The sequence below is a fragment of the Archocentrus centrarchus genome, chromosome 1, assembly GCF_007364275.1.
Source record: "Archocentrus centrarchus isolate MPI-CPG fArcCen1 chromosome 1, fArcCen1, whole genome shotgun sequence".
Classification (NCBI taxonomy): Eukaryota; Metazoa; Chordata; class Actinopteri; order Cichliformes; family Cichlidae; genus Archocentrus; species Archocentrus centrarchus.
In genome coordinates, this window is record NC_044346.1 from 10930599 (window position 1) to 10948976 (window position 18378).

The following is an 18378-nucleotide window of genomic DNA, read 5'->3' on the forward strand; positions in this document are numbered from 1 at the left end:
AAGAAATATTAACGAGCAGTTCGCTAGTAATTCTGAACTGAAGACTACGGTTTATTACATTATGATAAAACACCAGTGAACAGAGGAGATATTTTATTAATGAATAATTAGTTCATAATTTAGCTCTGTGACACGGAGGAAAAGATTTTCTCCATGAGTAGCTCCTCCTGATTGACTCTGATCCAGCCGCTAAGTGGTACAGACTACTAACTCCTCATTCATTGCTCATTACTTAATCATTAATTACTCTTTCGTGCTACCCTAAGTTAAGCGACACATCACACCGAGCAGTTGTGCCTCATTACTTTGCAGAAGCTTATGAACTACCATTACCTACTAGGATAGTTTTAGGTGCAAAATGATGATCAAAGCCAGCATGATAGAGCCCACAATGACTGAAGTGTGTGATTAACATCAATCATGGAAAAAAAAAGGTGTGACAAGGACAGACATTATAAATATGTGTGAAGGTCAAGCTGAAGATAAAGAAATGTAAGAGTGCATAAAGCATCACCTCCACCTGTAACTGTCAATAGTTGCTTTTAGCACTTTCTGCTCCTGTCTTTTTTCATGTTTACCTCTACTTAGCCACAATACTCACACCAGCAATGCTGGCGTACTAAAGCTCTATGAAAATAAAGGCTGACCTGTTACGTTATAGGTTCATTATACAATTCTAACTGCGGGAATAAAAGATGAAAAAAATTAGTTTTTAGTGTTTAGTGAGGTTCGAAGCTGAGCTCCAACGATAAATGGTACAATGCTTTTTTTATTTGAACATGTACCATATTGGCCTTTTATTGTTTTAGAAAGGCTATTAGACATTTGCTTCATTTTAAGGCATTTCAATTCAGTTTTAAGCGGGATATTGATTTTTACTTATTTTTTTTGTAAGATGTTTGCAAGCTTATGTCCAAGAATGGTCACCGCAATAGTTTTTGCAAACTACAAAATGGTATTTGTTTCTCTAAGCTGTCAGAAACAGCGGGGAAAAAAGTACACCCATGTAGTTTAGCAAACATTAAGGAGTTGGGGTTGATTTAAACTACATGTCAAGCATATTAAACTGAGATCACTGGTGTACTTGCAGGATCTGCCCATGCTGAACTAAGCTGCAGATTATTGCTCCTTCTTCAGCCTTTACTGTATTCCTGTTACATTTTCCTTTTGTGTTTTTCTGTGTGTTCTGAAAAAGCCTGAAACATTTCTGCTGTCTTTCACAAAGGAAAGAAGAATATATAATTCAAAATGTTGATCAATATGTTCTTGTTTCTTTCTTAAAGCAGCGTCTGTACGTGTGAGAAACAAGAATGGGACAGAGAAAAGTATTTTATCATATATCCAAGTCTGATGTCTTCTGGTTCTGACTAAAAGAAAAACAGGAGTAAAGGGAAAATGAACTGAAATGAGATGCTTTAAAGTGCTGATGATGCCTGCAGTTCCAGGCATTTATGTATAATCTGTCTTTCCTCTGCTAATGCTTCCTCTTTAAAGATGGTAATGATGTGAGTGCAGGTCATGCATGAATAAGTCTGTGCATGTGTTACACTCCAGATTGTATAATTAGGAGTCTTCAAGAGTATTTTTCATTTAGAGGTAATGTTTTTCAGCTTTGATCGCCTTCAATCCTATACTTTTGGTTGACACCTGTCTCTCACATGACACCCTACTGCAACAGTGGTTTAAAAAAAAAAGGCAATGTAATGATGGAGCGAGAGTGAACCACGAAATGAAAAGAATGTATGACTCGATGCTGTTGTGATAAAGAATGCAATCAAAAAGACGCAAACAAAACGAGAGGGAGCAGAAGCAGCTGGAAGTTCAAATTTTAATAAGGGTTTTTTGTCATCAATATTACAAGCTATTTCTTCCCTCTGTCCTATTCGCTCACTCTGTCCACATTACTGCACTTTGTCATGCTTCTCATTTGGTGCTCAGTGCTCCTCCAGGACATCGCACTCTGCCTAACTGTGTGTTATGTGCAGCACACTCCTTGGCATCTGCGACTGTGCCTGTCTTATGCAGGCGAACATCCAGCAGATGAAACGGAGTGTGTGCGTGCAGTTACGTATGCCATAAACACTGAAGAAGAGAAGAAGAGACATATCCATCTGCTGTGATACACTGACCAGAGATAACTTGTCTGACTGCCAGAGTTTCATTCAATCTAATCTATTGACCGCAGCCTCTAACAACCAACTAGGTAGGAGAAGGGATGTTGGACACAAAGCAGGAGAAGAGGAAGAAATGAGAAACAGGGAGAAGAAGAGTAATGATAAACAGAAGAGGAGAATTTACTGAGAAAGAATTTGAATAAAAGGAGAACAGATAAGAGAAAGAACATCAAGCTGAAAAGAAGCAAAGTGAAAGGAGACATATCAGAGGTTTGTGGATGTGTGATGGCAGCATTTAAAGCTGCTGTTGCTGCTGCTGAGTGTATTTGGCAGAACAAAAACTGGCCTGTGGTCAGTCTCTTCAGTCAGACAAAACCATGTTTGCATGCGTACATGTTTGCCTACTTCACAATGCGCCATCACATCTGTTGTATTGTGTGCATATGTTGGTGTATCTGTGGAGCTAGGGGCAAAATCTTTAAGAGGCCTGCTATACCTCCACCTTCACTGTATAGAGTACATCGGAGCTAAGGCATCATAATTATCCCCATTAGTGTTTTCCCTTGGGATAAACATGCACAGATACACACATGCACGCCCATGCAAACGCAATACAGCTGCGTAGCCACCTATTTGCTTTTCATTCAAAAATCGCACCTTTCATGCACACACATACAAAGAGCACTTTATTTCATCATTTTTTACTGCTTAGTTCAATATGTGCAACAGAAAGAGATGGGCAGGGAAGTACACACATGTATATACACACACTCACACAAACGTAGACATCTACAGAATGTGATGAATATAAATTGCTCATTGCAAAGAAAATGGATTCTAAACAAAAAGGGATGCTCTCTTCATCCCCATCTTGTTATCCCCATTTCATCCTCATTTCATTTCCCATATTCCTACTCATGTTCACACACAATGTAACTCACAAATTCTTAGATACACAAACTAGACCGTGGGATTTGCAGGCACTATGTCTTTTGAAAGGTTTTATCTTATTCATTCCCAGCTTTTGTAAAGCAGTGTGACTATGTCTATTACACAGACATGAAATTAGGTAAAAAAAAACAACAAAATTTTACACAAATCATGGCATGTGCTACACAAAAAAATTGTTTCATGCTTTTTAGAAACATCTGTGAAATAGCGGTTTGGTGTCACATGAGGTAGCGAGAACAACATGTTTAATAAAGCTGGTAGCAGTGTGTTACTCTCATGTCTCACTGTAAATGTTTAGAAGTTGCTCTTACCTGTGTGTCTCGGCACTGTACTGACCCCTGCCCACTTGATTGACAGCACAGAGTCTAAACTGGTAGGTTCTGGCAGGTGTGAGCCCGCCCACTGATACCTTGGTCACTGCGGGATCAACTTCTGATAGGTAGACCTTCCATGGTGAGTCTAGACACAAGACACGGAGATTAAAGGCTGATAATATCTGGCGCAGGCAGGACAAACAGAGACACAGGGACACTCAGAAGCTATAAATCAAATGGAAAGAGGGGAGAAACAGATAAGAGGCAAGGTAAAGGGAACAGGGGGTAAGCTGGGGAGAATTATAAACGAGAGAAGTAGCATATGATGCAACAAGAAGGAAAGTTTGGAGGGAAGAGAAGGATTAATAAAGAAGCACAGATGCTCCTTCATATTGTTGCCAGCTTATCTCTCAGTCTTCCCGCTGAAGATACCACAGACAGATGCACCATTATCCCTATTATCACCCCAGCCACATGTATCTGTGCAAGTGAGACGGATAGCGTGCATGTGCCATTTTAAGCGCACCCAGGGTATTAGAGCCATTGTCTGACATGAAAACACATTGTATTTATAGTGGTCCATTCACAAAAATGCAACAAAAAAATCTAATATATAACACAGAGAGTGGATAATCAGTGTGCACAAAACTCTAATCCATTCCTCACTGTCTGTAAAATCGACCAGACGTTCATGGTTCTCTCCATTCCTCGTCTTTGTCTCTCTCTCCCTGTTATTTTCCAGGGTTTTGTTATTCTCTTCCATGGCAATTCTTTCTTTTATTATCATTATTTTGCTGTATTTTTGTAGCTGCAGCACAGCAGCTGGTAAATGGTGACAGCAGAAAGCTTTAAGTCACATTCATGGTGTCTCTCCAAAAATTATCAGAATAAGAATCAGCCCAGCTCCTAGAGTCATGTGCCAAGTGCTTGGCTGTCTATGTAACGCTCACCGCCCCATCCCCTTAGCTTACATCAGGAGTGAGCCGCTCTACAGCCAATCTCCCTCCACTTTGTTTCCCCTGTCAGTCTATTCCTCAATACCTTTTCCCTATCTCTCTCTAATTTGATAGAGAGCCAGCCTGCTGTTACAACATCTGTAGTGGAGAGTGGGTGAGGAAAAAAAGAGAGAGAGAGAGAGACTCAAGGAGGAAAGGGAAATAAGAGTTTATTTATAGGGGATCTGCATGTATGCTTACGCAGCAACACGATGCTCCATATGCCAGTCTCTTGTAAATGAGTGCACATCAGTGCTTGGTAGACAGCAAGTGAACAGATGTTTGCTGTTCAGGAACTATAAAGTATGCCCAGGGATGGACACACACATACATACTGTTCTCTGAGAGCTCCAGCACGTAGTACAGAAGAGGGGAGTTCCCGTCAAAAGGGCGAAGCCAGGACAGAAGGACAGAGCGGGAGTCCGAATCATTGAGGCGAGCCGTCAGGGAGCGAGGAGAATGTGGCAGCTCACTGAATAGACAAAAAAATAAATAAATAAAATAGAAATTTTTATTTAAATTAGCCAATAGTTTCTATTAGCTAAATAGAAAGAATGAAAATGGGGACATCTGCACATCTAAAGCTGACTTTAAATATGAAGTATTAACAAAATCATTCATCACTCTGAACTAAAGAAATAACTGACTCATATGAGGCATCCATGCTTGTTTTTGGCTCTACTGTATAATCATAAATGTATGGGAATATGAACATTCAGAACCTCAGAATTACAATAACTTCAGTGTGAATGTAGACATTTGGCTAGACTATTTCCTGGCTGCAAGCAATTGCCAGGTAGCTTTCAAAAAGCCACTGCTCCCAGTCTATAAATAACCCTGCAACTCCATTTCAGCCAGAGCCACTTTAGCTCGAGGAAAATTATTTCCCTTAGCAGTAATTTATATATGGTGGTATGGCTCTGTTCTGGGACCTTTCCACCTTTCCTCATGCATATGTGGAAAGCCTGAGGCAGAAACATCAGCAAACCCCCAGCACAAAACAGAGCTCATATCAACGATAACAGATATGAACCGGGTAAAACCCCATTCACACAGGCCCGCAGACCAGTCAGTGACCCCCTGAAAGCCACTGGTCAATAGGGAAAAGTGTGTGTTCTGTAGTTTTCTGCCAAGTGGTTGCTGGAGGTTGATTACAAACTGATGCACGATGCTACATCAGAAACCTTTGTGTGATTGGTTGCTACAGCAGGCTGCTGCGGTTGCCAGAAGTTTGCATGGAAGATGCTGACTTGTCTGCCAATACTAAACGGTAGTGAAACAGTGAAAAATACTAAACAGTAGTGAAAGAGTGAAAAGTGTAAACTGGTAACAGAGAATGTTTGCCTTCAAAGTAAAAGTTGAGATGAGTTGGTTACACTGCCTGGTCTCCATTTCTGGTTGGCATAGCACTTTTTCAAATTCCACTAAAGCGCGGGGTGTAAATGCTGAGTGCAGATAAGCCGGTGTCTTCCATCCAAACTACAGGCAAGTGCAGCAATCTGCTTGTGACCAAAGCAATCACGCTCTCTCTCTACTATTGTTTGTTTTTTACCATTACAATATAAAGCGCTTTGAGGTGACAAACCTTTACAAAATTTGCCAATTGTATGTAAGGGTATCAGCTGATGACTCAGCTCATGTGGTCTCACCAATGTTCCAGGATTGTGAGCTAAACCTTAATTTGTGGCTTGTCTGAATTAACCACATACCTAATATTAAGCTTCTGGAAAAGTCTTCCCAAAGCCACGACCTCAACCCTGTTGGGAATTTGTGGACTATGTTTAATAGCCGAGTCCACTACTAATTCTGCGAAGAAGAGTGGTCAAATATCCAGACAGAATTATTCCAGAAGCTTGTTGATGGCTACCAAAAACATCTGGTTGAGGTACAACTTGCTAAGGGACATTTAACCAAATATTAGTGGGGGCCTATGCGTACTTTTTAGCTGTAACAGCTTTATATGGAGCTTTGGATCTGGAGGTAAATTTAGTTTCTTTTTTACTTGGATAGACTAAAGTTAGCCGTTTGCTCCTGTTTCAAGACTTTCTTGTAAACTAAGGATCCAAACTACTAACTGTTGTTTCACATTTTCCACCAAGACATAAGCTTGGTATTGAATCTGCTTATTTAACTTTTGCAAAGAAAGGAATATATTTCTCAGACTGTCACACTATTTCCTTAATATCCACATCTAGACAAAATGTGTCCTGATTGCTTATGTATCCATTTGCATCTCATAAACATGTCTGTGACAATATGCAGACTGTTCAGTAGACAGATATTTAGTTTCCTGTTTTCTGTTATTCTATTAAATATGTGAGGTGCAATACTGTTAGGTCTGACACCCAGGTTAGATTTTGGGTCTGAGCCAGGATCAGTTCCAGTGGGTGATATCTTTTAAATATGGCCGTGTCTTGCATATATTTACTCTGTACGTGCGCTGCATCACCACAGGTATGCCTCATCACATCTATTAAAAAACAAATTTTCCAGACATTTTTCCTCCCTGCCATAGTAATAACAAAGAAGGCAATACAGGTATTTTCATAAAACCAATAAAGTAAATCCAAACATTTTATTATACCAATCTTAGAGTATATATATATATATATATATATATATATATATATATATATTAGAGTATATAGTATACCAATCTTAGAGTATCATAACTCTTTGTACACGTGGGCTTGAATGAGGAAATGGGAAGAACAGCAAATCATAGTGTAACTACACATGTTACAGGTGCTGGCAGAAATATTAACAGACAACATAAAAGAACAAAATAAATATATTTACACAGAAACCACAACAAAAGAGATGGTCTCCTGTGCACAGACTAGCTGTATCTCATATTCATAAGGTTATTAATTATTTCTAAGCTACGGACAACTTAGCTTTCTAAGCTATTTTGTCCAAGAGCTCTGCTCCGACAGGCAGCAAGCTCCTATTAACTGCAGCCGATAACGCTGGGTTAAAAACATCTGCCTTGTTTCTGTTTTTTCTTGTGAACAACTTAACATTTTAACATTCAAGCATAGAATTAAAGGGATTGGAAGAGAGATGGAGGAATGAGATATAATGCTGTGAGAGGAAGGGGAGTAGCACACCAAGAAATAGGAAGGACAGCAATGAATGAAGCACAGAGGAGCAAGGGGAAATGAAAATGATGTTTTCTTTTCTGAGCTGACATGATCATATTAATTAATGGATGAGCTTAGAGAACATTAGTGCAAGTACCTTCACACCGTCCTTACAAATCACAAACACGCACATAAGCACAGACACACACTCACAGACACATGAATGGGTCTTACGGGAGTTGAACCAATAACCCGCTGGTAATTAGTCTGTCTCCTCAGCCGCCAGCGTCTGTTAGCCTCTATGACCCATTGATACAGAGCTAACGAGAACGTCCGTCACACACGTGGATACACGCAGCTGCACACGCACACACACACGCTCAGAAACACAGTCGTATAGAAATCCCATCCTTCCCGGCATGTTTTCGCACAGCCATAAACACAGATCTGCTCCCTCCCTCTGCGTCTGACATGCATAACCTCTTGTCTCTCTATAATTTAGAAGGATGTGGACTCATGTTCTGTCTCTTTCCTACCCAGCAATTATATTAATATATCATAAGTGCCTTTTAAAAATGTATTATTTAAGTGCCTATTAATATACAAATACCACTACCTGTTCTCTCAGTGGCTGTAATAAGGCTGAGTGGGTCGGCGCGTGGGATACACTTGGTGTGTTTGTGTGTGTGTTTTTTTTTTAATCTGCGCATACCAGACTCACAATGTGATGACTGGAATCTGCACAGGTATGCACAAACGCGCACAAACGCTAACAATATATCAGTGAGTGCTACACATGTAAAGGTCAGATATGCCCTTACATAACCATTATGGGTATAAACCATTATGGGTATCTAATAATAACTCAAAATAGCCATATCCTTACAGTGGCATGAACACAGTATTTGATTTAGAGGCTCTGACCGTGGACTGAACATGGCTTTTACTAGAAACAAGCAATTATCTTATTAGACAACTGATGAAACAAGTTGACAATAATCATGCCTTTATGTTTGGCAGAGTACCAAATTACCCATCTGCTGCTTCAGCTAAATTATACCTTCTATAGTCAGTCTTTTTTGTAAAACCTTGTACCATAAGGCGTATGTCCTGTCAGTCATATCAGTAATTTGAATAAGCCAGATTGCTCGCTATGGATAGACTGTTCCCTCAGGTTTTTTTAGGCAGTGTTACATCAAAATCGCTGCTGTGTTTAATCCTGAGCGACGAAACCTCTACTGCCAGAAAAATAATGATTTACTCACAGTTTACTCAAATAGAGTTATCACAGAAAATTAAAGATCATGATGCTATCCGGAGGTGTAGGATAAGTTAAAATATATTTATGCCCTGCTGAATTTAATAAAGAAACTGAATTCTTCAGGAAATACCTTCTTTCCAAATTGAGTTAAAAGAGAAGAATAATGCCAGTGTATTAAATGCGAAACTAAAGCAAGCAGGCTGCTAATATAACTCAGCACAAGGCTCGGAGACAGGGAAGCCAGTAGCCTGTAGCTAACTTACACCCTATATTTCATTTGTATAATCTCCAAATAAAAATGTGCTCGAGTTTACATCTTCCACCCTGGGGGCTTTTGCAGGCGGTCAAGACCATATCTGTTATAAAAACCCAACAAGTGACATTTGTTTGAAGATTTCGAAGGATGGCGCATTCACAGAAAAGGCCCTCGAGAATTACTGCGAATAAAATGGATGCAGCCTCGTTATGCTTCCTTTGTGTTGCATCCAATTTGGTAGCGTTGTTGTTGTCAGTGTTACTGATTCAGTGTTATAAGGCTGTTATTTATTCTCTGATGTGCAGATTAAGTGGAAGTAAAAATTGTCAATATTTTATATAGTAGTTTGTAAAATGCAACTCTAGACTAATCATTAGTTTAAGGAGACCTATTGCATTTCAAAAGCCTCCAGGTTCATAGAGCCCAGGGCTGTTTACTTGGCCTTGCAGGTTTTAGCTGTTAATGACTAAATTTGTGGATGTTTTTTAAGGGTGGAAAAGTCAAACAATAGCCAAGAACATAAGAAGGTAAATAATGCAGAAGGAAATTATTCTCTGAACTCACATGACTTCGAGGCGTGCAGAGTGAGAGTCATTGCCAGCTTGTGATGCCACAGTGCAGGTGTAATCCCCGATATCACCTGACCAGGTCTGGCTAATAGTGAGAAAGCCTTGGCGCACAGACACACGCCCCCCACCGGTTGGAAGAACCGGCATGCCACTTCGATCCCATTTATAGCTGTAACAGTGGAAGCGTTTGGGTGTTTCAAAAACTCAAGATATCATCTTATAAAACTGTCAAACAGAGCAGAGAATCAGATTTGGTGTTCGTGCATGTGGTAAACGCCGACGAGCAGATGATACCTGATACCGATTCTGGGGTCGTGCGTAGCGTCGCATTTCAGAGTAGCAGTGGTTCCTTTAATAACACGCTGGTCTGTCGGAGGCACAGAAATGACTGTGCGATCTGGAAAGAACAGAGAGGTGGAATAACATTTTGAGGCTTAAATTAAATATGATTAATATACACCTGTTATAGCGCATAACCAGGTGCAGTCTTGTTTAAAATGTGTACTGTACATTTAAATGTTGCTCAACATTAAGGAGAAATGAATGAGTTTACAAAAACTATTGAAGATAAACAACACATGAGCATGCGCCGCAAACACACAGACACCCACACCTACGCATATTATAACGGTGTGGAAAACAGCTGAGTATCAAATTACTGGTGCCTTGCTCCACTCAGGTGTTGGATATGATTTAGGGGGAGAAAAGCAGCGCTGGTGGAAAAACAAATGCAGATGCAGAGGAGCGAGCATCTGTTCTGTCCCTAACTCAGTCACCGTACACTTGTGATGTGACCGTGTCTCCAATAAATTGAAGGGTGTACATTTTACATTTATCTCACAGCTCAACTGTAAGGATCTGACACTCTGCATAATTGAACTGTGTTTAAGCTAAAGCTGCCAGAACATATATTTATATGTATGCAAAAAAAAAAAAAAAAATCAGCCAAGCGATTGGTTTATTGGCTAATCAATCATCCTCATGCTTGGCAAATCCAATGATTAGTTCACCTTTGAGTCAGCCAACTGCATCAATAACCAATCACTGAGCTGCTCACTAGCCTGAACTAATACTATTGGACAGGTATGGATAAAGTAGTGTTCCATGTCTGTTTTTGTCTGTTTAGCAAATGTATATTGAACAGTTTAATGTGTTTTTGTTTGTGTGTTTGTGTGTGTGTGTGTGCCTTACTCCAAACGGTGAGCGTAGCTGTGGCGTTGATTGTTCCCTCCATGTTGGAGGCGATGCAGGTATATTCTCCTGAATCCTGGAAGCTGACTGGCTGAATCTCCAGGCCACCCGACTGCAACAACGTGAACCTGGGAACCTGGACAGAACCGCTGGCTAAGACCTGTGATCCTATGGAGGGACAAAATAATAAGGATAAGCGGAAGAAAATAGATGAATGGATGGATGGATAGCCTTGAGATGAAGGAAAGTAAGCATATTTTAATTACAAATATACACTACTCAAAAATACTTAAATTGAAAATCAAAGTGAAAAAAATATGCAGTAGGCTAGTCAATTTTGCTGAAGTTTCATTGCAGCAACTCAAAATGGTCCTCACTAGTTTGTATGGCCCCCATGGGCTTGTATGCCTGATAACATTGGGGCATGCTCCTAATGAGACGATGGATGGTGTCCTGGGAGATCTCCTCCCAGATCCAAACCAGGGCATCACTGAGCTCCTGGAAAGTCTAAGGTGCAACCTGGCAGCATCAGATGGACCGAAACATAATGTTCCAGAGGTTTTCTGTTGGATTTAGGTCAGATGAACGTTGGGGACCAGTCAATGGTATTAATTTCTCCATCCTCCAGGAATTTCCTGCATACTCTCACCACATGAGGCCGGGCACTGTCGTACACCAGGAAGAAGCCAGGACCCACTGCACCAGTGTAGGGTCTGACAGTGGGTCCAAGCGTTTCATCCTGATACCTAATGGCAGTCAGAGTTTCATTGCCTAGCCTGTAAAGGTCTGTGTATCCCTCCAGAGATATGCCTCCCCAGACCACCACCTAACCAGTCATGCTGAGCGATGTTACAGGCAGCATAACGTTCTCCACGGCTTCTCCAAACCCTTTCGCATCTGTCACAGATGGTGGCTCAGGGTGAACCTGCTCTCATCTGTGAAAAGCACAAGATGCCAGTGGTGGACCTGCCAATTCTGGTATTCTATAGCAAATGCCAATCGGGCTCCACGGTGCCGGGCATTAAGCACAGGGTCCATTAGAGGACATCAGGCCCTCAGGCCACACTCATGAAGTATGTTTCTGAATGTTTGGTGTCTCTCCTAGAATAACTGTCTCCTGGAATCTCCTCCTAGCCAAATGGAAAACTGGTGAAAAAACAATCAGAAAAGATGAGGATGGAAAAACCTCAGTGGCCTCCACCTGTAAAACCATTCCTGCTTTGGTGGTTGTCTCATTGTTGCGCCTCTAGTGCACCTGTTGTTAATTTCATGAACACCAAAGCAGCTGAAACCGATTAACAACCCCCTCTGCTACTTAACTGACTGGATCAATATCCCAGAAGTTTAACTGACTAGATGCTAAACTCTGATTAAAAAGCGCTCCTTTAATTTTTTTGAGCAGTGTATTATGTCAGTGCAGCTGTGTCTTAGTGTAGCTGCTCAGTGTCGAGTGCAGAACGTGTAGCTTTGTTGCTACCTTTCCTCCAGGTAATGGCAGGTTTTGGAGCGCCGCTAGTCTGGCAGGTAAACAATGCCGTGTTGCCATCAGTCACTGTTTGGTCAGAGGGGGGTGATGTAAATGTGGGGGCTACACCTGAAACACAGGGAGAGAGCAGGAGACAGAAATGAACATTAAGAGGAGACTGTGGATAAAGAGAAGAGAAAGACTTGAGCAACATGGCAAAAAGAAAAAAGAGGACTAGAAAAGGAAAGGATGACAGTGTTTACATAAGCACAACTGCAGCTTGTTCTGCTCAATGGAGTCTTTATTCACTACGTGTTGCTGTGGTGTGTGTGTGCATAAATGTGGATGATGGTGGTGCACTGGCTCCATAAAAACTTTTAATTATAACATAATTCTCACTAAATGGAATGTAACCTTCTTGCATATATGCAACCTGTGAGCTAAAAGTTCAGGATACAGACTGCTTTTTTCTACTCTTGGCTCTGTAATATGTCAATGACAGAGCACATCTCTGATACGGTTATCTTAGCCACACAGCTCTGGCTGTGAGCACAGCAGCCCCACACATGTGACGTTCAAACCTTTTGTTTGCAAGTGGCTGCCAATCACAAGAAAGCTGGCTTAAAGGACAAAGCAAGGGAGGGAAAACAGCTTGTTTCAGACGGAGGATGAATTGAAGGGCTACACAAAGCAGCAGTTATCTACTGCTTTAAGTTTGGGTTTGGGGGAATCAAAAATAGCAACGATTTTACATTGAGATTCATGAAACTTCTTATTCGCCTACAAAAATTATCTAGAAACTAAACAACACTGAATATCGGGGTCAGTAGTAAAGGTAGAAAAATGATTGGAGCATATGGGAGTCAAGAGAAAGTGAAAATGAAGAAATAGCTGTTTAGTATAGAAGTGAAGTTATATAATAGTAAATAGAGAGTCAGAAATCAAGGCTGATGTAGGTTTACATATTCATGCTTGTATTCTCGTGTGTATGTCTCAGAAAAACTCACTGGAGACAAAGAGCTGGGTCTGTGCTTGAGTCTCTCCAGCAGCGTTGCGAGCAAAGCACTGGAATATTCCTCCATCTCCTGGCTGCACCCTGCGCACGGTCAGCCCGTTTGCTGCGCTGACCTTGTAGCGAGGATTGGCCAGTTTGGAAAGAGGCACTGTGTCCTTATACCACTCAATCCTGGGCTGAGGCACACCTACATACATCAACATACATGACAAACAAAAGCACAGTGCAAGAAAATGTTTAGTTTAGCTGACCCGAGCTGCTGAGCAAACTGCTCCAACTCCCACTAAAACCGCCACACACACTCATTTCAACAATCTTTCTTCTCTTTTCTCCAATCTCTCTCTATAAATATGCATGTGGGCATAATGACTGCTAATAATATATTGATTGGATGGTGTAGGTGGTAGGGTAAGGGTGGCAGAAGGGTCCAGAAAACACTCTGAATAAAAGATGTGGCAAGAGCAGCACATAGAAGATCTACACTATCAGCACCCACCTGTCTGACAGACATGCCAAATATGACAGGCAGGGGGCTCATGCAATTACTCTGTCTCAACCCTTCACACCTGTGTGTTTGTGACTGTTAGAGGGAAAGAGAAAGAGATGAATTCCACACCTTTTCTCACTCTGCTGGTGTCAAGCTTTCACAGGCATGCGTGACGTATTTTTCACCCCTCCTCATCTCACTCACTCTGTCACCGCGCACTCTTTTCTCCTTCCCTCATCCCTCCTCTTAGCCTCCATCCCTCTCTCCATAGCCTCAGGCCCCTGCTATTTAATTACACTGCCACTGTATCAGATTACTGAGGAGGAACATAAACTCACTCAGTATGTGTGTGTGTGAGACAGGGGCTGAGAGAGAGAGAGAGAGCGAGCGAGCGAGAGAGAGAGAGAGGGGGGGGGGGGGGGGGGCGATGCTGCAGTTTTTAGAGCTGCATCCAACCCGGCTCATATAAGTGTTTTCATGTAATCCATTTAAAGACAAGAGTCATGAACAAGTGCAATTTTCAGGCTTGGTCTCAGCATATCAGTGCGCTCACAATGCCAAAAGTAAAGTGTCAGTGTTCATGAAGCCGTCAAACTAACGCACAAATATATCGAACTACGCCAAACCCCATCTAACAGAGTCACCTTGACACAACCTCAACAGCAGATACGAACAGCAGGACCTGTAACATTTTAAATCTCAACATTTGAGATGTAAAATTAACATATGAGGATGCAGTGCTCTCCCTGTGCCTGCGTGGGTTCTCCCCGTGTGGTCTGGTGGCCTCCCACAGTCTGAAGACATGCATGTTACAGTAACTGGTGATTCTAAACTGGCTGTTGTGTTGATGTAACACATTCAAAAGTAATGCATTACTGCATACATTTTTATGTAATGTGAAGTATAATTTTATTGCACATTATATTTTACAGTAGTGCAGTTATGTAACAAGTTACTGTACTAAGTTCAATAATTATATAGAGTTACAATTACGTTGTTACTGGTGTTACAAAGATTCTTCCATTACTTTTATTTTTTACTGTATAAAACAGCAAGAGCGCGATAGTAAAGAGCAAACTGCATCCAGGACAGAAACAACTGCATTATACTGCTAACACAACTTCTGCTCTTTGCACACATCTGCGCAGACGGCACGCTGACACAAAGCTAGTGAAGAACCCAGAGTGATGTTAAAGCTGAGCGCGTGCCAACCTCAGCCCAACAGCCAGACCTTTCAACAGGTAACGAAAGCTGTGATGAGCAGTCAGGCTTGTAGCTTTGCAGCCTGCACTTCTACTCACACCTGCTTCTGCAGTGGAATCACTGAGATCACTTTCAACTTTGCTTTCTGTAGTCAGTTTTGTTTCCATATATAAACATTTAAAGAAAGATCTTGTGTGTAAAGAAAGATCTTGTGTGTCCTCATTAAGACAAGAATTTGTGTCAGTGTGTGAGAGTGTAGCCTAAGGTTGATATTGTTAGCTGGTAATCATGTAGCAATGCACTTCATGTGTAGTGCATGACTTTTTTCATTAACAACCCCAAAACTGGGTATGTGACTGTGATGGACTCGTAATGTATCCTGGGTGTATCCTGGTGGTGTGCAGGATGCAGAAAGCAAACTTAAATAATCAAAAATAAACTATTTATTAGGCTGTGAACAAAGTCCCAAATTTAAAGTAACACAGATGACATCACACAGGGAAGCAACAAAAGCAGATGCTTTAACACTAGACAAAGGGATTACAGGCCTATATATATGCTCACAGAGGGCTGATTAGCTAACGAGGCACAACTAAACATAATTAACAAAGGTGAGGACAAAGAGGGGAAGACAGAGGCAGGAAGTAAAATTAACTGAAGACAAAGAAGAAAGATGACCTTCAAAGTAAAACAGGAAGTAACCCAAAAGACAAGACAAACACAAAACCCCAAAACAACAAGGGAAGAAAAATAAATAATGATAATAATACAAGAACTAATGCTCAAAATTCAGAGATCAAAGGGCGACAGGCTGGCGACGTGTACAGGGTGTACCCTGCGGAAGAGAATGGATGTATAGAAAGGAAGAGTCAAAAACTCAAACTATCAATAATCAGAAACCTCAAACATTAGAACAATAATAAAACCAAAAAGAAGCCCCAAATATACCAAATAGGAATCTAAATATAAAAAATAAAATCTACACATAACCTATGACCATGACGCCCTCCCTCTTGAACTGTATCCGTTAGCTAAGCATTTAAGGCAAGAAGAGCTAAACATGTTTTTTTGTCAATTAGTTGATCAATTTTGAGACTGTGTGCTATTTTGCTTTTATTTTGCTTTTTTCATATTTGTGAAAAGAAAACACTTTGGAGGTTGATGCAAATGAGTGACTTCTTAATAAAGTAATCACTCATTTGCGCATTTAAATGTCAAATTTAAGAAAACCTGTAATACAAAAAAATTACTTTTAAGTCAGAAATAAATTGGGGAAGCTTGATGGTGAAGTTTCTTCTGTAAAATGTGCTTTACAATAAAAAAAAATCAAAACAAACAACAACAACAAAAAAAGCATCATTGTCTCAGAATGTGTTTTTTTCTCACACTCTGGGTTTGTATTGGGTCACACCTCTTAAACTTTGAATTCAGGTGTTTTCACTCCCTTTGCCACAGGTGTATAAAATCAACCAGCTGGCCATTCAGCCTGCCTTCACAAACATTTATGAAAGAACGGGTCGTTCTTAAGAGCTCAGTGAATTTGAGTGTGGTAGTGTAACAGGATGCCACTGTTGCAGCAAGTCAGTCTGTGAAATTTCTTCCCTCCTAGATATTTCAGGATGTGTTGTAAGTGGTATTATTGCAAAGTGGAAGCATTTAGGAACCACAGAAACTCAGCCTACTCAGACAGACCATGTACGAAGTTACAGAGCGGGGTCACCGAGTGCCGAGGTGCACGGTGTGCAAGTCTCCAACGCGCTGATGACTCAGTAACTGCAGAGCTCAGCACAAAGACTGTGCACCGGGAGCTTCATGGGTTTCATGGCCGAGCAGCTCCTGCAGGTGGCCCAGTACTTTTAACCATATACAGTACTGTGCACCAAACAGTTGTTTCTCTCTATAAGCTGAAGTTTTTTAACAGAGGTAATTGTAATTGTTCATGGCTGTTGTTCATTCATAGCCTTTATTTATACAGCATTTTATTCCTATAAATATATTGGAATTTGACAATTACTGGCTGTAGGAGTACTTTCTGGTTTTATGAAGTCATAAAAAGAGATTTCTAAAATCCCTTCAGTAAAAAAATGTTGACTCTCATTTGTCAACAAAATGAAATAACAACTTGGTTTATTCAGTGTTCAGATTTCTGGTCTGGAAAATTATGCAAATACACACATATTTAGAGACATAATGAATCATTAGCATATCCAAACATAACATTTCAGAAAAGTTATAACACAAGTATTGAGCTGGGGAAGTTTGGTGGCAATAAGTTCAACATTAGTACGTTAAATAATAATATTTAAAATTTTGACCCTATTCGCCTTTAGCGAGCAAATGGATGAGATTGCATCAGGACTACAACTCATGTGGTGGCAAACACAAGCAGACTATGAGAGTCGGCATGCTTTAAACTAAGCGGCCGCTGGATCATTGAATGCATGTGAATCACCCTGTAGACAAGGACTGAACTTAAACAAAACTGAGATTGACACTGTTATGATTTTAAGGCGAGCGCCTAATGGAAGTCAACACGGTGAGACTGCTGGTCTTCACCTCTTCATTTGATTCTTCAGTTTAAGTCACACATCCCATTATTTATTTCCTGTTTCTACTGCAGTTTGTTACATTTTGATTTTATTTATGGAGCAAGTCTTCCGTCTAAGACAGCCGGACATCAGCTTTAAGGAAACAAAGTGACACCTGGCCTTTTGATCCAGCTTCTACTATGGTTATTATAATAAGGTATAAAAACTAAACATTAAATATGGCTGAAAAACACAGAGCATACCTGCAGCCTGGCAGGGGATCTCCACATTCCTGTCGAGCTCTGCAAAGATGTTCCTTTTTGGCTGAGCAGTCAGAGAAGGCAGATCTGCAAAGAGAAAAGTTGGGACACAAAAGCCAAAACACATTCAGAAAAATTAAAAAAATTCATTGAAGTACGACTAACAAACCTTCGATTTAGGCAAAAATAAATACATAAAAGCCTGAAAATGAAACTGTTAACAGACAAATTTAGAGTTTGCCCTCTCCAAGTATTTATTCCTTAATAGAGGAGACTTGGAGTACTGCAGAATAAAAATGGTTCCCCTCTTGGCACTGAATATCTTAAGTGCCAGAGGAAGGCAGGATTTTGTGTCTATATGCCCTGTGAAATTACTTCCATACACAGTCACAGAAAAACATTCTGGGAGGGTCCCATGGGGCACAATCCTCCTTTTTTTAAACGGCTCCATTTTGCTGCCAATAACTGCTCCTTCCAAACATCTTCACCAGTACTGCTCTAAGTGCTGACAGCAACTGAATGTAAATACGTGTATGTTCGCAGTATAATATTGTAATACGTATTACTCGCTATAAAAGAAGTTACTTTCTGCTGCATAGGCTTCATTTCTCACAGAATATTTTTTTAAGCATTTGTTAATATTTACTAAGAGATGGCACCTGAATATGTGGATCCACACAATGGTG

General features: G+C 40.6%; 1 protein-coding gene across 2 annotated transcripts in view; it reads right to left on the reverse strand.

Annotated features, from left to right (window-relative positions):
- The window catches only part of LOC115786848 (protein sidekick-1), a 288838-nt gene that overhangs the window by 82407 nt on the left and 188053 nt on the right, over positions 1 to 18378 (reverse strand). Inside the window, exons 8-15 of one of the 2 annotated variants that reach the window (XM_030739306.1) lie at positions 17696 to 17779; positions 13207 to 13401; positions 12212 to 12328; positions 10735 to 10902; positions 9838 to 9940; positions 9539 to 9712; positions 4710 to 4846; positions 3377 to 3524 (exon numbers count right to left, since the gene is read on the reverse strand). In XM_030739306.1, the coding sequence (XP_030595166.1) occupies positions 3377 to 3524; positions 4710 to 4846; positions 9539 to 9712; positions 9838 to 9940; positions 10735 to 10902; positions 12212 to 12328; positions 13207 to 13401; positions 17696 to 17779 (1126 nt within the window). Of the gene's footprint in view, positions 1 to 3376; positions 3525 to 4709; positions 4847 to 7691; positions 7697 to 9538; positions 9713 to 9837; positions 9941 to 10734; positions 10903 to 12211; positions 12329 to 13206; positions 13402 to 17695; positions 17780 to 18378 lie in introns of those variants that run through there. The other variant, XM_030739315.1, reaches the window with a different exon arrangement.